This window comes from Platalea leucorodia (assembly GCF_965183815.1).
Source record: "Platalea leucorodia genome assembly, chromosome: 17".
Classification (NCBI taxonomy): Eukaryota; Metazoa; Chordata; class Aves; order Pelecaniformes; family Threskiornithidae; genus Platalea; species Platalea leucorodia.
The window spans coordinates 5475146-5497012 of record NC_138839.1 but is presented as its reverse complement, the minus strand read 5'-3'; the positions used below and the strand labels follow the sequence as shown (position 1 = coordinate 5497012).

Sequence of the window (21867 nt, the reverse complement as noted above, 5' to 3'; positions counted from 1 at the left end):
TGCCAGTGTAAGCTTCAAAGAAAATGATAAATGATTCTAATAACTTCATGTTTCTCATTAATGCCTCTGTATTTGGGAGTTTAAAAGTGCTTAAGACAACAGAGAAACCTCATCCAACTTTTGAAAGACCTTTTACAAATCCAGGACACCCTCACTCTCCCAACTGTCATCAACACTATCATCCCTTGTTCCAGAGAGAGCAGTTCAGCAAACCCCTGACCTGAAAGTAACCAGGAAAGCCTACTTGCAGCCTCTGCAACTACTGTTTCACAAGAAACCAGACCCAGTCCAGCAGACGATCCTGAAGAAACTTTCATTTCTCACTGCACTGAAATGCATTAGACAAAACCCAGTTCCTATATTGAATATTAATTAATATTAAAAGAAAATAAAATTTGATTGGCCCTTTCTAGGAAAGAGACGCTTACAAAAAAGGAGAAAAAATTATAATTCAAGGCGGAATCATCTCTGCAAGTCTCAAAAGTGAAATTTCTTAGGCAAAGTTGAGACTGCAGGACCTGAAAGCCCACCCACAGCTAATGCTCCAATCCTGTCCCTGTAGCCTACATGTAGCTGGGGTGGTGGAAGGCTCCCACAGGGGTCGGGTACCTGGTCTTTTCCCTCCGCGTTCACAGACACAAGGTGACCCAGCACTACCTTCTCTACTGCAGGAGTTTTTAACCAGACTATGGGGAGTCACAGGCCTCTCCTGTACAGTTCCACAAAAGCAACTACGAAAGACAAGTTCACACAAACTGCACAGCTATCTACAGATATGAAAATTCCCCTCCACTGAACTTCTTCTGGGGTCCATAAAAAGATCTTCTACTGCAATTTCTGCTTGAAGAAACTTGGATCAGAGTAACTGTGAAAAAAATACAAGGGTACCTCTGTATTATTTCCTACAAAGATAATTTTAAAAGAGACTCTTGTAAATGAAATGGTTTCTCCACAGAAAATGCTTTTTTGACTGGCAGTGAGGACTTCTCTACCAGACAGCCTAACTATCTGTAACATGGGGATAAGCATTATCATTGGGATGACAATGACTGTATGCCAGAGAATAGGGGGAACAGCCTACCAGACCATGTAACCCCTCATTTACTCCGGACTAAACTAGCCACAGCATCTACATTTCAAGAATAATTGCCTCCATCTGCTAGGGCACATAGGTACCATGACAGTGCTCTCGAGCACTGAACAGAGGTCACGTAAGCTCGGTGCTCAGATTCCACATGCACGTATTTCCAGTGACTGCTGGGTACAGGCACTACTGGACCCTGCTCCTTCCTATCTCCTACTGTTAAGTTTTCAAACAAACAATTAGCACAAAGGAAAGGAGGGCTAATTAACAAAGAGGAACAAACAAACAGCTCTACCAAACCATTTCTGCTCTTTAGTAATTATTAGCCAAGTAATTCATAAGAAGTATTAGTTGGGCCACAGTTTCTCTGTGCCTCCATCTCCCCACCCTTCCTCTTCTCCCAGTCAGGGATTTATTAAAATTAAACAGATTAGATGGAGCTCCTGATACTAAAAACTGTTCAGCGAAGCCTGCGGTGGGGAAGTGCAGAGCAAACACCAGAGACATTTGTCTCTAAATTGCTCTAAATACCTTCTGCAAATGAAATTCTAACCTAGCTGTGTTGAGAGAGAAAATGAGGAATAACTGGTCATTGTCAGCACAGAATAAGATCAGGCAGTTATAATATTGCACGATATACTGGGGGCTAAGGATCTCTCGGCAACAATAGATTTTGTATCAGGTTACCCCGGGTAATCAGCACAGCTTTTAGGCTCAGCTTTCCCTTGCTTCATTGCTTCGATGATAGAGTTGAAATCCCCAAGCTTTTATGATTAATTACTCCCCGTAGGTCCACATATTTCAAGGAAAAACTCATGGCGCACAGCGGCCAACAGGCTCCAAATTTTAATGCCATCCTGATGGCAGGGCAGGGCAAGCAACATACCTATGTGACTGGAATGTTCTCTAACTGGCACTAGGACAAGCAGTGAGAGGATCACACCCAAAATGATGTACCCATGAACTACTTGTCATGATATCATGGCTAAAAAAAGAGACTGCCATTCCCTTCTAGGTCCTTTGCTATTCAAGATGAGCAAAGTGGTGCATATACTTGAACTCTCCATCTCATGACATCAGGTCTCAGGCATCTCAATAAACAGTTCATAACTCGAAACAGAATAATATATATTTCATAGGCTTCCCTACTTTTCAAAACTCAAGATTTTTAGCTATAGAATTTGATGTACCCTGAAGTACTTATGACTTCAATGTATAAGTGGGTCACTCCCCTCTGAAGTTTGGAGTTTGTATTTTCAGTATCATTCCAAGTGCTTAAAGTGCTCCATAGTGCATGTAATTAACTCCAAGGTAAGATTGTCCTTATTATTTACATCTTGCGGTAAGGATCTAAGCAATATGGTCCCAGGAGGGTAGCATAATATGGAGTGAACTTCACCTGACATGCACTGTAACCTGTGGATTAAAAACTTTAAAAAGAAATAAAAGAACGAAAGACAGTTCTGCTATGAGTCAGAAAGTAAAATAAATTCTCAGTAAGCAATGGCCAAAGTATGTTCCATCGTCTAAGACGATATAGGATTTGTCAGGATCTGTTCTATCCCTGCTATAGAAAAGGGCTAAACTCAGTCAGTAGTTTACCATTTCAGCCTGAAAGTCAGGTTGACCCCAAGCTTGACCTTAACCTGACCTTGTTTACTTTCACCAAGTCCTTCGCCCTTCATTCCTCTCTCTGGCTCTCTTCGGAAACATTCGACCTTTTCACCTAGAAGCTGGTCATTCTAAAGCCAATGTCATTAAGGTTAGAACTGACCAACTAGTCCACAACTCTAAACTGTCCTCATTTCAGAAAAGATCTGATAATAGTTAACCCAAAAACTTCCACTGTGTCTTCTACATTCTACAGTTCCACATCTGGTGCCAATATTGCTCTAGTCAGTTTGGAAGAAAAGAGACTGATATTTCTTACAAACTTCAAATCTTTTTTTGAGACAGGCTACTTGCTTTGTCCTTAACATCTAATTTTCCATAGCAATGCATTTTGGCTTTACACTAACTCAAGCTCCCTCATTATCACTGAGACCACAAACTTAAGAGTCCATACCTTTCTTCTTCAGAAACGCTCTTCTGGTTGCAAGAGGACTTTGGCGGACTCGCGGATTCTGTAAAAACTTCACTGCTGTCACAATCTGATGAGGGTAGGAGGATTGGAGAAATAGAAGAGAGAAAAGATCCAAGTTAGGAATGGTCAAATTCCTACTTTACATTATGCATTCTGTACTCCAAAGTAAGGCACCGCATCCAACACATGGAGATGGTCTGGAGCTGACACCGATCCAACTTTCAGAAATGGTTCAATGAGCATTAGAGTTTGTGGCTCAACTCTAATCAGACAGCACAGTTACGGTATTTCAACCTAGAAGTTTCTTGTTGAATTATTCTTGGAGCAGCTCAACCTGTACAAAAAACTTCATTAAGATTCTTAGGGGTTTCTGTCATCTGTACTGTGATCTTCTTACCTAAGTTGGCTCCTATAGTTGAGGGCAACCTTGAGATAACGCGTGTGACCTGTAACAGCAGGCTTACTAGTAAGAATGCTTCCTTTCTATCTGACTTAAAGCTCCCTGAAAATTCTAAGAGATTAAGGCCTTTTCCACCATCATTCTAATTTACTGAAAGCAATAAATAAACTTCAGCTTGTCATGGCTGGAAAAGAAGCAACTTCACATGTTTTGGTTCATATAACAAAAATATCAAAACAGTCACTTTTCATGACATAAATGGGTAGGTGAGTGGCTAAATTTATGTTCCACACCAGCAGAAATCACAGATTACTTTAGTCTAAAGACTGACTTCTATGTCCTTCTCTAAGGTGGCACAGCACTTAAACCACTTATTCAAACAAAGTATGGAATAATACTCAATGGCATCAACGACAACGGTACTAGTTTTTTACATTTCCATTGAGTGCCAATGAAAGGCATTTGATTTTTTTCTTCATACGGTAGGTCAACTTTCCACATACTCTCCTATACTATTACACACGTTATTACATGTTGCTGCACTAGCGAAAAACAGCTGATTCACTTTACTTTTATACAAAGGCATCTGTTCTGATTGTGGCATCAGGGGGAATAATTTGCCCGAAGTTAACAGCACTTAGGAGAGGGAGACATCCATGTGAACTAGTGGAAGAGATGACTTCCTTCCTCTAGAGCTAAAAATAACCGTGCATGTGCATGGAAGAGGTTTTTCTCCCCAAACAGTGGCATGAACCTTCTCCTAAAATGGTGGTATATGCTAGACCTATGTTAGGTAGGTCTCAAAGAGTTTATCTTAAAATACAGTTTCTTGAATTCAGTTCCAAAAAGGTTTTCAGAACTTTTCACAGCAGAAAAAGAAGCAAAAAACCAGCATCACTACTGAAATCACTAAGTTTCACTTTGTGTTTGAATCAAACCCTTCGAATATGCATTTCTGGTCAGAGAGCAAAGTTCTGATGGGTTTAATGGCACTTTCAATGTACTCCTCAGTGCATTCCATCAATGTTTTTTTTCTTTTAAATTGCATCTCTTATTTCTTTAAATACATTAATCAGGCTAGTGTAGGCAAAACGGATCCATTGGACAATGCAATAAACATGAATTATCATCTATCCAACATGCATAATGGCTTAAAAATACATAATAGCAGGTGTAGTTTAAATGATTAGTTATTACACCTGTGGTGGGTCTGATTCAATTGGGGAAAATCATCTTTAATAGGTTAAAAGGTTTAGATCACCAGGCTTCCCTTAAAGTGGCTGTAGAGAGGGTATGATGGAGTACGCTGTCATTACTAATTCATTTAAGAAAAACATGGGGGATACAGCAAAGAACAGCATAAACGAGCGAATCCAATTTAAACATCAGGTAAAGCAGAAAACACCTTTTAAAAAAGCATGATAAATGAATTTGGAAGAGAGATGAAATTGACATATTTATTTTAACGGGAATTTGACAAAGTCCCAGCACACTTCAAAGTTGGGAGGATAAAATGAATGGGGTATTTTTAATTCTCTTGCTTTTCATATTTTCCTTCTCTTTTTCCCTTAAGTTTACATTCAGTAATTTTGAACCATAAAATACTATAGCAAAATACCCCACATAAAGTACACTTCGGTTTCATTTATGTGCACTTGATCTGTCTCCAGCTGAAATGCAGGTGACAGGCAAATCACAGGTTTAAACTGTGCTGATATTGCTACGCCAGATGCAGAAATATAAAGCGGCCAAACTAATAACCTTAAGATAATACGCTGAATAAGAAAGATGCCCAAATGAGCAGACCAACAGATATGTGAACATATCAAAACCACTTTCCTTCTAACAATAATTACTTGTTTGTTTCTTCAGAAACTCAACGCTCCCTCCCACATTCAGTGAGCTAGAGGCAGACACAAAAGGCCTGCAGACCTGAAATTCTGCAAGCTCTCATATTTAATTATCAGTTTTTAAGCACTAAAAAGCCTGTAAGAAATAAGCAGTATTTTTCATTGTGCTATTTCAATCACAACCACGTGAAGATTTATTGATTCTACCTCTTTATTAAAACTTATTTTTGCCTTCTAAAAATGTAAACATTTCAGTAGTAAATTTCACTCCAAAATAAACTTCTATTTTATCTCTTCCTTGCATCACTTCCTCCATTATTTACAAAGTTTTAAATCTTAAAACAAAATAAAATTACAAGCAACAACAAACTTCATAAAAAAGAATCCTGGACATGTATTCCTCCTCCCAATAATCCCATGTTTCTCCTCTTTGTTTGCATTTTCCTCTGAACATTCCTCCTATAGGCTGAGCTGAAACTTCTTCATTTTTATAATTCATCTTGTATACACGAGCAACTTATGAAGCAATTTTGGCCGTGTCAAAATGCCAATATTTTCAACAAACATACACAAGAACTCTCCTACCTTCTATGGATCATCTTCTTTGCACAAACAAGGGCAACTGCAGTCCATAATTCAAACAACAGAAAAAGGAGGAGGAAGATGAGAAGACTTTGCAGTCCTGTGCATAGCCAAAAAAATCATGCAGCAGCAAATAGCACTCTGACTCAGCTGGTAACATTGTTCCATACTATTTCTGTATCATTTGTAACACTTCTCCAAATTTTTGTAGTATTAGGACACTGCCAAATAATGTGCATTGTATCACTACTCTGGTTCTTAGATTGCCAGCACACACTGGCCAGCAAACTAGTTTTATCTAGTGGATCAGGTACAAATTTCTCTTCATGAAAGACAGTGTATTTGGCTTTTAAAAGCAAGTCAGTTCCATACACTTGCTATCCTACCACCACTTCTCCTGCCGTGATATGATACACAAAGACGTATTTCTGACTGGGTGGTGGTGGGTGGAATCCTGCAGCAGGTCTTGTCCTACAGTTTGATTTTCTAATTAGAAGATGAATGTAACTATTCATGGATTATATTTCTGTCTGGCCAAATTACATAAATTCAGGCCAAATACTCTGCTTCAATGTCAAAGATATAAAATGGAGACAGGAACTTTATTGCAGATGTTGTGGGAGTGCAGCAGGCTGGCGAAATTCTGGGCCAAAGCACAGCACTTTGACGTTACAGCCAAGGTCCCTCATTCCTAATTTCCCTCCCTTTTGCGTTAATGGGGAAGGTAAAGCCAGCCTTATTTCTTATTATGCTCCAAGCTGCAGGGTTTCCAATGAAGCAATCTAAGCTACTTTAGCAGTTACTAGCATTAGAAAAATAAGCCATGAAATTTAAATACTGGGGCAAATACCCACTTTCTACCATCTCAAAAAACAAACAAACAAACAAAACCCCAATCAATTAACAAAAATGTAAAAGAAAGTCTCCTTCATCAATAAATGTTCCACGGGATTCAGTAACAGAGTTCCACATGGAAAACAGAATCAAAAGCCACCAGGAGCACAGCCCGTAAGAGCTCCAATAGATTTCCTAATACTGGGAACCCTCTGCAGGTTATTACTAAACAGCATTTGTTGATAGACTGAGACTTTGAGATGACCTGTGATGTAAAGGTTGGGTCTGAATTATACGTTGCATGGGATGGTATTTTGTCTTTCTGAGTGGATCTGTATCTGTTTAAATGCAACACTTCTTTTCATTAAGCAGAGGCGGCACAGGCCATGAACTATGCACAGACAGTTTACATTACATGTGCGGAAGCAATCAACACTGGCAATATACATGACGTATGTAAAAGAAGTTGGAATTAATTTTTTTCCAGTGTATTAAAAAATAATAATATGGCACTATCAACACACACTCAACCTATTTCAGCCAGAGCAGAAGGCCACAGCTATAGGGCAAATGGAACTGATCAATATATTAGCCTACAGCAACACCCCCTCAGTGTACGGCTGTATGTTTGCAAGGCTCAGAAGATTAAATTGTCTGTGAAAGGTTTCTGCACTCCTACTCTAAAGGAGATACCCAGAATCCTGTTAACAAGCATCAGGCTAAAGCCAACTTACGTTTTAACAAGGGCTGACTTAAAAGCCTGGCACTGCAATGAACAAGAAAACCCCTTCAAACAGAAATGCTGCATTTTAGTAAGAAATCAGTGCTCTGCCAGGACTAACTTGACAAATATGGTTATCGGTGGCACACGGAAATAGTTGCAAAGCAGCTGTTAATCAGGGAAACACATCATAGAACGCTGATGCTAGCACTCATGAAAAAATGCAAGGGGCTAATTATGAAGCCATATATCTCACTAAAGAGGCACTGTTCCTGGAGATTCCAGGCAGAGCTCTCGCGGAGTCGGGGTCCTGGGACACTACATACACAATGTTCTCCAAGACAAGCTTCCTTCTCCCAGGACAAACCTTTTCCCAGTTCAGTGTTCTGGGCCCCAGAATCCCTGCAAAATTCATATTTCACAGAAACTGCTTGTTATGTCCAAATAAATTGTCTGCAGGTCGGTCAGGAGAGAGGGAACACTTTAAAGCTCCTATGATTTCATTGAAATTTTTATGAAACCATGCAGAACCCCAGGAATTATTTCTGTTGTGAGAGACCCTGGAAACCTACAAAGTTTGGCAGATCTCAAAGTCGTATTGAGAAAAGTTTAAAAATGCAGTAACAATTAAAAAAAAAAAAAAGGTAAAGCAGAGCAAAGAAAAAAAAAAAAAAAAAAACATTTACAGCGAGATTCACAGGAGTCGGAACCAGAAAAGAACAAAGGCCAGGAAGAAACAAGCTTCAAACCATAGCTGAGATTAAGAGCCCAGAACTAAAAGAATACAGAATAGTAAGCAAAAAACGGTAATGCAGGCTAAAAAGGAAAAATCCCAGGTGCCCGGAAACTCAGGCAACTGAGAGTTCTGTGAATGAAATCTGACTCAAAATCATCAGCATAACAGCCAGCAGATGAAAGGCAGGGAAGCGCACTCCAGCCACGTATTCGCCGCCCGGTTTTCAGCAAGGGCTGAGGGCGGCCGGCCGCCGCGGCGGGCGCGGGGCAGGTGCGGCGCGGAGCGCGGCGCGGCGCGGCGCGGAGCGCGGCGGGGGCCGCCGCCAGCGCGGAGCCAGCGCTCCCCCTAGCCGAGGCCCGCGGCAGGCCGCGCTGGGGGCAGGCTGCGCCAGCCGGCGAAGCCCAAATTAAGTGTTTTCACTCAGTGGAAATGAAATGTTTTGCAAGATGAAACAGAAAGAAAATTGAGGTTTTAGGTAATTACTAGTTGGCATTTACATATCACAGCCTGGTTCAACACCTATTCATTTTCCTCTTTTATTTTCAATTTTTTAAAATTGCTCATTAAAATGAACACATGACAGGGACGGGGGGAAAAATTACTCTTCCTCTTTTTCCTGAGGACTACAAAATCCAGATCTACTTTAAATACATTTATCTATAATTATCACATACAAAAAAGCCTTACTTAATTTACATTAATAGGGTGACCAAAAAAAAAAAAATTGATAAAAGCCAGAAAAAATCCAAGCTGAGCTGTCTTCGTGTCATCTTGTTGTGCCTACTTAGTTCCAGGGACAGCCTCCGCAGAGCCAGGACCCCTGCCACTCCCTACGCATGCTGGAATGAGCAGAAATGAAGCAGCTGAAAAATCTTCGGTGCACGCTGCTATCCTATGCCCACCAGTTTCACCCACCAGTTTCGCTACAGAGGCGTGCTTTCAGATGCTTTCTTTCCCTTCAACATACTTTCCCCTCATTTCTTCTACTATTCTCGCTACAAAGAAGTGACTCCATACAGTCCCTATTCTCAACTTCTTTGTTCCAGGAGCCACTTCACACTTCCTCCAGCTGTTCATAAAGGCGTGACCTTTCCACCTTCTCTATTCACACAGAACCAGTCTCTCCTCACATAACCTTCCCATTTCCAGGGATCCTGATCCGCAGCTCGAATCAGACTTACAGGTTCTCTCAGCTCGGTGGCCTCTCCATTCAGATTCCCATTGTTCAGCTAAATAAATATTTCCTATGCAAAACCCTTAATTTTCCTACGCCCTTCAGCTTTTTTTAATTTTAACCTTGCGAAAGTCTTATTTAACCCCACAATGCATTCCAGGATACAATTTGTATGAAAAATGCTATATAAAATAAAGTTTTATTGTATCATATGTTAGGGACATAAAACATCCCTGATAGAAGTGTACAGGAGCTGACATGATAGACTAATATATTTTAAGGTCTATTGTGTAAATATGTATTTAGGGAATTCTAAAGCATGGTATTATTGACCCAAGTCTCTCTTAAAACACATTGATATATGGAGTAAAAGCCCTTATGAAAAGTAGCAACTTCATCTGTGCAGTAGTCACCTTTCAAAGTGAAATATCTCTGCCGTCTCTAGTTTTCTCTGATTCGATTTAAAACATAGTGGACATCTTGACAAAATTCCTCTGTTTTTGAGAGGAATAATATTACATGCAGAAAATTAAAAAGAACAAGAAACTTTTACACATGCTTTAAAAGAAACGTACAATAACTATTTTTATACACAGAGAAAATGTGTTACCTATGTATTTTTTTATTTCAGAAAGACAGACACCTCCAAATGAGACTTCGTAACATCAAGTTTAACACAATACAAACTGTTATGGGAAAGTGATAAATGCTGGAAAAACATCTTATAAGAAATATGAGCAGAAGAGCAAACTAAATGTATGAAACTGATAATGCAGCCATAACAAATTTTAACCAATGAGTAGCATGAACCTTTTTTCTAGAGGTCAAACATTTTAGCTTTTTATTGAAAAGATAATATCTCACTTTCAGAGGAAAAATAAACTTTAAAAATTCCCTTTTGTACTTCTGCCTAAGCTTAAGTTGCAAGCTTCCTACAATCACCAGTACCACCAAAGAAGGTATTGCAGCCAGATGAACAAGGTGGGGGGGTGCGGGGGGATAATGCTTCCAATTCAACTGGCAGCAAATTATTTGAAGTTGTGTTTACATAAAAACTGCAATAACCTCAGCGCTGAATGTACTGGATCATTGTGGATAATATATGGACTAGAAGGTCAGCGTCTCATGCAAGTAGGTAAGGTATCTAGCTTCCAAGCGCGGGTGAAGCCAGTCTGCCATGATAAGGTTAACAAACTGATTCAACAGGACCTAAGAAAGACGCCAGAGAGAAGGCGAAAGGTCAAAACTTATTGAAGAGAATCTGATTTTTATAACTTTTCATGGCAGTACCCAATTTATACATCTTGCTTCTGCCTTCTTACAGAAGGAAGCTTAGGGATCACTGAGGCTCTGTGCTGTAAAATTAATGCAAGTGTCAAGCTGTTGAGCTGAATCACTCCAAAGGAATGTAATGACTCAGTGTCCGAGATGCTCACTACAGCAGGACTAAGACCATTCCGTGGCTCCACAACTAAAACAAATGCATGATACAGCTTTCCGGGGAGTGGATGGCAGCACCTCCAACTCCTACCTTTTTCACTCCTCTCTCCATATTGCCATTACTTAAGAGTTCAAATACAACAGCTTTTGAAAGAAATCTTTTTATTATCTTCACATGTGCAGAACGCAAAAAACAATGAAGCTGTAATTTATTACATTTTCATTCTTTTAACTACAGGGCAGACAAGAACTGCTGAAGGTTCATTCACATGCTAGGGAGCTAGAAGATGACGTAAGGATAGGAAGCCCGTGTCACATCTAACACAATTGTGCCTGAGTACTTAAAATCACTATTGAATGGTAGACTCCAGAAGGCTGAATCAATCAAAGAGATGCACCAGAACAGGATCATTGTTCAGACTTACTTAGATCCTTCTAATTCCACAGTCAAGGGACTGGAAAATTCCAGTAATACAATGGCTTAGATTTAGTGCAAGAGGATCGAAAGAAGAACCCATCTGTGGAAGATGCTATGAAGATGTTTTAAACTGAAATGACTCAAACGGACAGGAATAATCAGCAAGCTATTATTCCTTGAACCTGCTATTTCAAGAACCCCATTTAACAAAATTCTTAATCCGTGGGAAATGTAGATTAGAAAATGAGTGTTTTCCTTGCAGCAACAAAGTCCCAAAGAAGTAGGGGTGAAGTCAGGGGGCTACGATGGCATTATTATGTGGAAGATCTGAATGACAGAATGAATAAGGAGATGCTGGAGGAAACTACTTGGATCACCAGAATCTAACAAACAAAAGGTTTCATGTTGGAAACATTAAAGAAGCTGGAAATTCTGACAGGTGTGCAATAAATCATGCAAACCACAGCAGTTGGGAAGTAACAGCAAAAGGAGAAGGACTTAAGACACTGGAAGACCTTTATGTAAATTTAGTATTTTACTTGGAGCTCTTTGGGACAAGAATCGTCCTTTTACTCTGTATTTGCACAGTGCCTGGTGCTGGTCTGCAACTGGCCTCCTAGACATTTATTACAACACAAATAATAATAAAGACTGAGCAGACCACGCACTTTGTTCCTGCTGTTAATTGCCCCATTAAGGGAAAAACTAAGTAAGGGGCAAGAAATCTGATTGGCCAGGGCTGCCTAGTCTATGGGGATTGCAAGTGGAATAATTTTATAGATTCGAAAGCAGCTGCGTCCCTTGTCTTTGTCCAGTTCTCAACAGAAAGAAGCTCACATCACAGAATTTCTCCTTCGTATGTAGGAACTTGCATGAGCAGCCTCAAAAGTAACTGAGCTTCCCTGTCAACTCTTAGGATGATTCCTCTAGAACAGGAGTGAAACACAATATAAGGGCAAACGTGAGGAACGTTTCCACTGTAGCTGTCCATACCGTAAATATTCTGCAAACAACGGGTGCACTTCATTTTCCCCTGGGGTCAATTTGGCATTTTTCATGGATGTTACATTCACTACTTAAAGAAACAAAGCATGTAGGTGTCAGGACAAATTCAGGATGCTGCTCAACCAATACAGCACTGTATGTACCAAAAAATCACCTGTACTGATCACCAACTCCTCTCTCTTGAAACACTTGAGTAAGATCCCACCATCCCAAACTCAGTTAAAATGTCCAAGAGAATTAGTTCTACAGAGAGCTATACTCAAGCCAGGGTGCTCCTGCCTAGTCTCTACACAGAAATTTTGGTCCAAACCAGGAAGGCCTACAAAATCAGAGAAGGTTCAAAATGGCACTTCTACCTTTTTTTGTTTTCCTCAAACCTTGGCACAGCCAGCACATGTCAGGGACTATTATAATTATACTCTTTACTTGCTGAAAAATTAATAAACAATTACTCACTTCAGAAAAAAAAAGAAAGCAGCCGTTTCCTTGACAAATGCTGCAGAAAGCATCGACAGTCTCTCTGGAATCTGGGTCCATACCACAGCAAGGGATTAACACCAATGTAAGAATGGCCATTGTTGCTACGGAGAACCGGCACAACTGAGAGCTTGAGTCTGTAACGTTGCAGTATTCTCAAGACAATGCACCTCATCCATAGGAGCTACAAGGCATTCTTCTATCTTTGTAACAGAAGAAAGCAGATTCAGTCTTTAATGCTGCTTTGGCCCAAGTACAGGCTGTTCAATCAATTTCTACTAAGCCACAAAGTCCAAAACTGGGGGTAAGTGTTAGAAATGCACTAGTTTCAACCCTGCTAGGCCAGAAAGGGCTTCCACACTGCCTTCGTGGCTGGAAACTAAGGGTTACCTCTACTGTGGTAGGAAGTCAAGCTCGGCTTCCCAGGAAATCATGAGGATGGTAAAAAATACACGCTTTCCTGAACAAATAGGTGAGACAGCAAACGTCTGGGACCCTGATAAATTCTTTGCATAAATTTATTTTCAGCCTAAATCTTGACTAAAATCTGCCATTCAATTAGTTCTTCCCTAAAATATTGGCGAGTTCTATACTAACTTCCTTGAGAATCCAAAGGGAACTCAGGTGCACTTGTACTGAAAGGCTTCCAATTTTCTTTAAAAAATTAAATAAAGTTAAATAAATCCCACATATCCCTTTTTAAGCAGACCCATGCTACTCAGTCTTCTCCCCACCTTAAATCAATGGTAACCCAATTCAAATGCCTTACAGCTCTGTCTGAGAACTAGTGGAGAGATCAACGCTTTTTATCTTAAGGATTATGGATCGCTACTTGGCTGACTAACATACCCAGCAGCCCATTAGAAATACCACAAAGGGCACAGTGTTCTCCTTCCACCCCTCAGACTTGAGAAAGCAGCGTATAAAACTTCACCCCTTCATGTTGTAGTTCTTAGCCTGCCTGCCTTGTTTCATACTCTAAACATACCAAGATTTATTAACCTTTACAGTAAAAACAAATAAAATAATGATGAAGTAAAAACACAGTGATGTAAGGGCTGCAGCTAGCACCGTTTATCTGTGGAAATCCAATTAGTGCTCAAGTGGCAGAGATACCTGGAAAAGTGCTCACAATCAAATCAAAAAATGATACAAAAACATTACCCTGATGGCTAAAAACTCCACATTTAAACATTTAAAGTAATAAAGGTGCTTTTATTGAGTATTTTCTATATTTCATTAGGTCCCAAATTGACGAGGAGCCCTAGAGATGCATTTCCTGGGCTTTTGGATCCTTAGACCAAATGCTTGACTTTGTTGTTGTTGTTGTAAAACAAAAAAAGAAAGAGTGTTTCTTGCTAGAATGGCAAACTTCCTTCTGCAGTAGCAACTACAGCAACAATTGCATATGCAGGAAACACTGAGAAGTCTATGAAGGTATTCTGACTTCTTAGATCTGACACATTCATTCTGTACTCACCATGACGTGAGCAGAAATGTTGTTTGAATTACTTTTGCATGTAAGAGTATCCAGATTTACCTCTGTTGTTGTGCTCTACCAGAAATTCTTCTCTCAAAGCCATCCCCTCATGTCCCTTGGCCGGGAAAGCGACCATATTGATGAGACAGTTGCTAGAAAGGCAAGTACCCACTGTACACCTTGACGGGCTCAGAAAAGAAGGTAGGAATGGGATAAATAATGAGATTAGTCAAGCCCCTAGCAGTAGGGCCCTCAGATTAGGTCTGTTTACAAGACTTATAGAAAAAGCACGCAGTGCAACGCCCATGCTCTGTCTTTCTGAATACTGTGACTCTGCTGCTTTTTGTCAGCATTACATTCACTTAAATTCATTAAAAGAGGAATCAGGAGAGAGTCACTGTCAATGAACAGAAGACCAAACTTGGGAGTAAAAATTTTCTTCATCTCTCAAAAACCACAGAACAGGAGACAACAATACTTCATAAGTTTGGGAGCACCTAATAGAACCTTACCCATTGGTTTGCTTACAGCAATATGTTACACTTGCTTCCAGTACCAATTTATGCATGCTGCTCTTAAGCTTTACAGAGAGGAGCTGAATATACGCATTCAGAATAGACTGCATTAAATGCAAAATAAAATGCACTTAAATTCCATTCCAAGGTGAATTAACTGAGCTAAAAGAAACAAACTTCCTTGAACCATACACAAAGTATATTTATATTTATATCATTTATATTTCAGAAGGATTTTGTATTTTGTATTTTGTCCATCTATTTTTAAAAGTCCAAAAGTCTTTACTACCTTTCTAGGGAGAAGATTTCATGACAGGTCACTGTCAGGATTTTTACCTAATGCTAATCCTTAAGTTCCTTTTTTTTGTAATATGAATCCACTGCTCAGAAATAAATTCAAGACTTAAGAATACAATATGAACAGCTGGAATTGTACTAGGTACCAGAAAAATAGTTATTTCCTGACTTTACTGTTTCGCTGGGCTGCTGCTTACACTCCTATGTTCTGAACTGACTGGCCCTATATGTGGCATTCTCTTTCTAAAGAGAATATTCATGAATTAGCTTTCAGATGCCAAAGAGTACAACCTGTCTTCAGGGAGCAATTTCTATGTCTCTTTAACTTTTGTGCTTGGTATGTAGCAAATTATAAAGAGGAATGTGATACCTAGAATTTGCACACTGAAATGTAAAATGTTTAAAATAAAAAATTAAGGACAAAACCCCTGTATCAAGCAGATTCAACACAACAACGTTTAGATTCCCCTCCTCTCCGTCCCCTGTAATCAAAAGGGATGAGTGCTGGGTAAGAATCAGTGGTGAGAGACCTCCTGCTCCTGTCTGGAGTATAAAGAGTCCTGGTTTATTATTCTGCATTTGCATGTGGCAGCAAATGTGTAAATGTTTTAATAATACAAAAATCCCAATAGAGTGGAGGAGGAGGATATGAAAGAAAGAAATACAAGGACATTTACTTTCTTGAGAGTGAGATAGAAAGGAAAAGAGAGAAAGAAGATGACATGATAAGGGACAAAGCAAGCTTTCTGGGGTGTATCTGGAAAAAGCTAGAAGAGAAATCATTAGGAAGTCCATAGAGCATCTACAGTGATACAGTGCGGATCAATTCATTTAACACTGCCCTGTACATTTACAGAAAAGTACTTTTGATATAATAAAGGCTCATAAACACACAGAAATTGGGTTAGACCTGTTTCGAATTCCTGCCAAACAATGGTTCAGAAAAATGAAGCTCTATTTTAATTAGCTCGACTCAAGAGTGATTTGATAACAGCAGATGCTGTCTGGATGCTTTCAGCTTGATGGGCTCCACATACATGAACTTAAGAGTGGCTTTGATGCAATTAGATATCTCTCTCTCCTTTAACATGTGTTAAGCTGAACCAATGGCTTGTGTCTATTTAACATCTTGAACTAGAAGGATATTGACACTCTTCCTCATTCTTCTCCAAATGAGTGGAGCTAAAGCAAAGAGAAGGCAGCATATTTGGGGCGTAAGCCATGCCATTTCAACAACTTGAAGACAGAAAGGAAAGGGCACCGATACACTACCCACAACATAATATTAAGGTCCTAACATTAGATCTGTTTCTGCCACTAACCACTTTTCCTGGCATGTAATTTTTACAGGCTTGGTTAGTCCAGTCAAAAAAAACGCCCTATCAATTGCTGCTTCAACTTATGTCATTTTCTGTGAAAACAAGAGGGACTCAATAGTAATTCTATACATCCCTTTCAGTCCTGTATTCCCAGAAGATACTCCAAACACACAGTGCACCATTAGAGTAGCTTCCATTCGGCCATGGTACTGCTCTCCCACCTACTGTCCACCACTTTCTTTTAGAGACAACTTCTTCCATTTCTAGAAATATTTGTGCATTGGCACAACACTTTGCCTTTCTAAAGTGATCTACCTACCTTACTCTGTAGCCATAAAGTACAGGCATTTGCTAAAGGACACATGCAACATAGGAACTGCTTTAATGCATCAGGGACAAGGCTAATAGGAGGTCTTGATTTGTTAATTATCTGTCAGTTTGTCACAGCTGGGCTGCAAGGAGTGGGTGAGGGGGAATCTTTCTGCTTGGTTCTTTCTCTAAATGCTGAATTAGGCTGTCAAAACCTTCATCCCACCACAAGAGGCTGTGAAAAGAAGAGCCAGACTATCCTTTTCTTCCTCCTTTTCCCAGCAGGATATGCTGCTTCAGATGTCCTACCCTCCCACCATGTCTCTGGAAATGTATATGGCATATATAAAATGACCTTCACACCATCATACTGTGCCCAGTTTAGTCAAGGGACACTAGCAGACCTGAGCATGATAAATCAGAGAGGAAATCCCAGTGCCAGGGGAGCATGCAAGAGGCATTTATTCTGCAGGGAGTCCTAAAGTTGCTACCTGCTTGAATCAGCAATTTCAGAGCAGGGTTGGCCCCTGTGAGAGCAGACAGATAGATACACATGGAGCTAGAGAGATAAAGAGGTGGAGTAGCGGCAAGATCCCTTTTCTTCTTACATCTCTGCCCCGTGTAGTCCTCTATGTAGGGGAAAAAGTTCAGGCTGTGAAATGGGATAAAGCATGGAATACCCCGATGGAGACAAAGCCAGAAAAGCAGAAACCAGACTGTGATACAGCAGTAGAATTTACTTATGCCTCTTAAATCCAGCTAAATGTGGCCGTTAAGCCATGAGAGCCTAGGGAGATCCCCACCCACTCCTCTGTTTTCCCTGCAGGCCACGTCCAGAGCATCCCATCACTCAAGTCCTCTCCTCAACAGGCCCCGGATTATGAAAAATTGCCTGCAGGAGCTTCCCACATGCAGCAGACACACCCCTTTTCTACCACCAGCGATGCTTCTCCCTTTCAGGTGTGGGAGGCTCAAAATTTATTCCATGTACACAGGGGTACTGCCTGCTTGAGATGGGAGAGTTGGGGGCATTCAGCTCTGGCTTTGTACAGGTGATCAGAAGCTATAAAGTCACCTGAACTGAAAAAAATGACCATGAGCATTCCCCTAGTCTATTGCAACATTAAAAAAAGGTGTCTCAAGTTAACATTTGTTTATTTTACACTTAGGACAGCCAGCCAAGGAACACATACATAGAGTCAGTACACAAGTCAAATTCTCAAAGCAATTTTCTTCTGTGGACCATCTTCTCCTATAGTTTGACAAAACTGGTGCTTTGCATCTTTTGAGCTAGAATCCCTTAGAACCAGCATTTCATTTTCTAGTATGACCCACCTACCAGTATACAGCACGGCAGCTGTAAGGGTGGAATAAGAGCTACAGTTTCCTCACCTCGTTATTTAGTCCTGAGCACTAAAACAAACAATACATTTTGGCACAGACAGTGCTACCTTCCCCAGGTGGGGCCTACTGAGAAATCCACTGAGGACAAAATAACTAACTTTACCTTATGAAAGATAAAGACAATAGATCCATTTTGGGGAACATTTGCAGAGCTTGTCCCTGGAAAATAAAATGTGCTAAAGCACTGCTTCTCAAACTTCATGTGAGCTTGACTCCCTTTTGCACTCATCTGTTGTGGTGGCTCATCCCACATTCCTCTGCTGAGATGGCAGGAAGTTCCTTCAGGAAAATGAGAGTTACTGGAATAAATGCTAACTCTTCAAACTAGGAGGAACAGAATTCCTAATAGCAATTACAAGTAGAAAGCTGTTTACTGGCCAGTGACTTTGTGACTTCTTTGAAGCATTTTGCATCCCTTTGGGGGTTACAACCTAAGTTTGAGAAACACTGCTTTAAGGAACTTAACTATAAAGAGACATAGCATTGGTGATGACAATGTGATGACATAGCATTGTTCCCCACCCCACACCTACATAAGAGTTTAGGAGCAATTCCCAGCAGGTCCTGGTGGCCTCAGCCCCTTTGCCTTCAAGAGCTCTGCCCTACAGTGATACAGACTCATGGGTGTTGAGATGATGCTTGAGATAAAGACCCAGTAGCATCGATAATACAACCAATGCAGCAGTCAGCATTAATTATTCCAAACTACTATAGGGCAAGGCCTGTGTCTCTTAAAACATCTGTCTCTCAATCTTCTGGTCTTTAATAAAATCACCCTCCCAGCCATAGGGTGTAACTAGAATTGTACATACGCATGTGCATGCAAAACCATAAATGCATAAGGAGAGATTCAGGTCCTCATTAAAAAATGGAATAAATAAGAATTCACCAAGGAATTCTGCCAGAGTCTGATTTCCAGATCTGGTTTTGCTGCATTCTTGCCCACAGCCTGCAGAGTTCTGGGTGCCTCCCTATCCTTCTCCAGCTGCACAGTCCTCTTCAAATTCAGACTTCTTGCACCTATAATTACTAGGTGCCCTGTGCCAGGCTCCTTTAATTAACCAACCCAACTCTTCTCCCTTTGGGATCAGACTAAGCTCTTTTTTATTAGTTCCATCATTAGTTCCATCAGTATCTAGGCCTAAGCAGGATCCCTTATACCACTTCGTGAGTGGAGCTGTAGGGTGCAAATGACCTCCTAAGCACCTTCCTGCACAAGAGGCAAAGAAAGCAAGGCTACGAACCAAGGGGAAATGGCATGAGGGGTTGATACAACACCTTTCAAACTTAATTACATCAGCAAAAATGACACAGATCAAATCCTCAGGAAAATGCCTTGCATGAGGGGGACCTTGGTGTGCCAGTTAGGTGCTGCTACAGTGCTGAAGGTGCTTCGGTCCAAAGAGCAGAGAGGCAAGAACAGAATAAAACCCCTTACTTGACGTTACACCGGCGCCAACCTTGTGATTTTCAGGGCTCCAAGAAAGAGCTGAGCATTCCTGGAAAGCACTGTTTCCCCAAGCCTCGCTCTTTCCAACTGACGCTGTCTTACAAACAGCTAGGATGGAGTCTGAATTACAGGTCCATGCAATGTCCTAGAAGAGGATCCCCATTTCACTGTTCCTACTTAAGACTCCATGTTCCTGTCTCCCAGGAGAACTGGTAGATCAGAGTCCAGATACTGTCAAGACAGTTCTTCTTCCCACCCTGCATGGTACCACAGAACCTCTCGCAGGCAGTTTCTTTAGGATTTATTGGTATTTTACCTTTAGCCAAGATACTTTCATTCTCTGAAGCTGTTTCGCCTAATTTCTAGACAAACTGCAGCACACATGCAAAAAAGAAATGGCAAAATGCACACTGGCCTTTTCTGGACTATGAGATATTGTGCATGTATGGGTTCATGCATGGGGTGGAGAGAGAATGGGAGGTGAAAAGCAAAAGAGCTGGCTAATGTCCTGGGATTTCTTAGGACAGGCGGTCACTCTAGTTGCACAGCTTGACTTCCCCAGAGAGTTTTCTCAAGGAGAAACCAGCCATCGATCTTGGGACACACAACTTCCAGGACCGTTCCTTATCTCAGAACAGCTTCTGCCACGAATTCCTGAATGCGCTTTAATGTTTAAATTATTAAATGCATTAATGTATTTACATTATTCAAGTCTTATGTGCATTTTTCTAAGATAATTTATGTATAAGAGTTTGAATGTCCATGACTGTTAATGTCTACAACCCTTCCTGTTCATTATTGATTCTGGAAGGAAAAAAAAAAGGCAGTGTTTTAATGCCTTATTTTTAATGTATTAAGAGTCTGAATAAGTGCATTCTCTTTTTTCTTTTGTAATTTCATAATTTAAGTAGTGCATTTATTAAACTGACACAGTATGAATTGTGGTGAAGTCTGGCACAGGTCCATGCTGCCAACGCAGCCCAACCGACCATCACGCTACTCTGCAAATCAAGTACAAGCTCAGCTCCTCTTACGCCAGCTTTTACTCCCTACCTGAAATCAGAAGGGACAGAGACTACAAAGAAGTCTTTTTAAAATACATTTTCTTTGCTATTTACACGGCTTTTCTCTATCATCTCCATTTTAAGTCAGTGAAAGTTTTCTTATGCTATTGATGAACTGTTTTAATGCAAACCTGCTTTATCAATGAGCTCTGACACATATACTACAGCTAAGAAATTTCTGCACTACCTTTTAAGCCCAGTAGCTCCAAAGCTCCTCAAAAATCTAAACTGAATGTAATTTTGTTGTTTCTACACCACAGTTGCACACATCATAAAACCAAAACTTTGCCTATAGCTGAATGTTCACAGGCAAATTATATACAGGAATCAGGTCACCTCCACTATTGAACCACAGTCCCTTCTAGAGCAGAATGCAACAGATATTCCGCAGTAGCTGGCCATCTTGCATGCCAGTTTGGGACAAGAATGCTATAATAGGCAACAGAAACTGCAAAAAAAATTCAGCTAATGCACAAAAGAGCTACCTCCGCTCACTCCACCCACACATAAATGGTGTTGTATGGACATGCACTTTATATATAAATTATGTGTAAATGCCTTAGATGTTTATAGCCAAAAATACTACTTTCAAAGTCCAGTTTTTACTGCCAGACAAATTCACTGCCAGTTGAGCCTACGCAGAGCAACAGTGACACCCGATGGCTTTCAGCTTAACCTTCGGACACGCACTCCCTGGGAGAAGAATCCAGGGGCTCCGTTTCCTCTGTCAGTAAGGTAGCCCCAACTCAAATCACCTATCAGAACAACTCATCAAGAAGCTGAACTGCAGAGAGATAAAACTTGCTGTACGTAGGCACTGTATGTAATTATGAGTGTGTGCATAAGTTTCACAGTACATTCTGCATAATTACAGCCTTGCCTGGCACAGTTGCCAGTGCGAGCATGAACACACACGCACACACATAATGTATGCACAATATTGTGCATATGGACTTGGGAAAAGACAGAGAACAGTGAAAGTTGCTGGCTGTTGTTTTAAGAGCTGACTCTGCCATTTCTAAGGTTAAGTTTGTGTTTTTTTGCTACTCATTACCATTCTTTAACTGTTACAATTTATATCAGCATATAATGTTAAATAATTACAGGGAGCGGAGCTCACTCTAGCGAGGATATAAATGCGCTGTGGGATTCTACAGATTTAAACAAATAACACTCACAGCAGGGGGTGAGCAGATGAATTAGCATTAATATCCTGCCTGGGAGA

The 21867-nt window shown here is 40.5% G+C and overlaps 1 protein-coding gene across 2 annotated transcripts in view; it reads right to left on the bottom strand.

The window, feature by feature from the left end:
• Positions 1 to 21867, bottom strand: part of PEX14 (peroxisomal biogenesis factor 14) — a 102274-nt gene that overhangs the window by 61083 nt on the left and 19324 nt on the right. For both annotated transcript variants that reach the window (XR_014230085.1, XM_082329164.1), the window contains exon 3: positions 3150 to 3234. Coding sequence is in view for 1 of the 2 variants with exons in the window: in XM_082329164.1 (XP_082185290.1) it covers positions 3150 to 3234 (85 nt within the window). In the remaining variant the exon portion in view is untranslated. The remainder of the gene's footprint in view (positions 1 to 3149; positions 3235 to 21867) is intronic.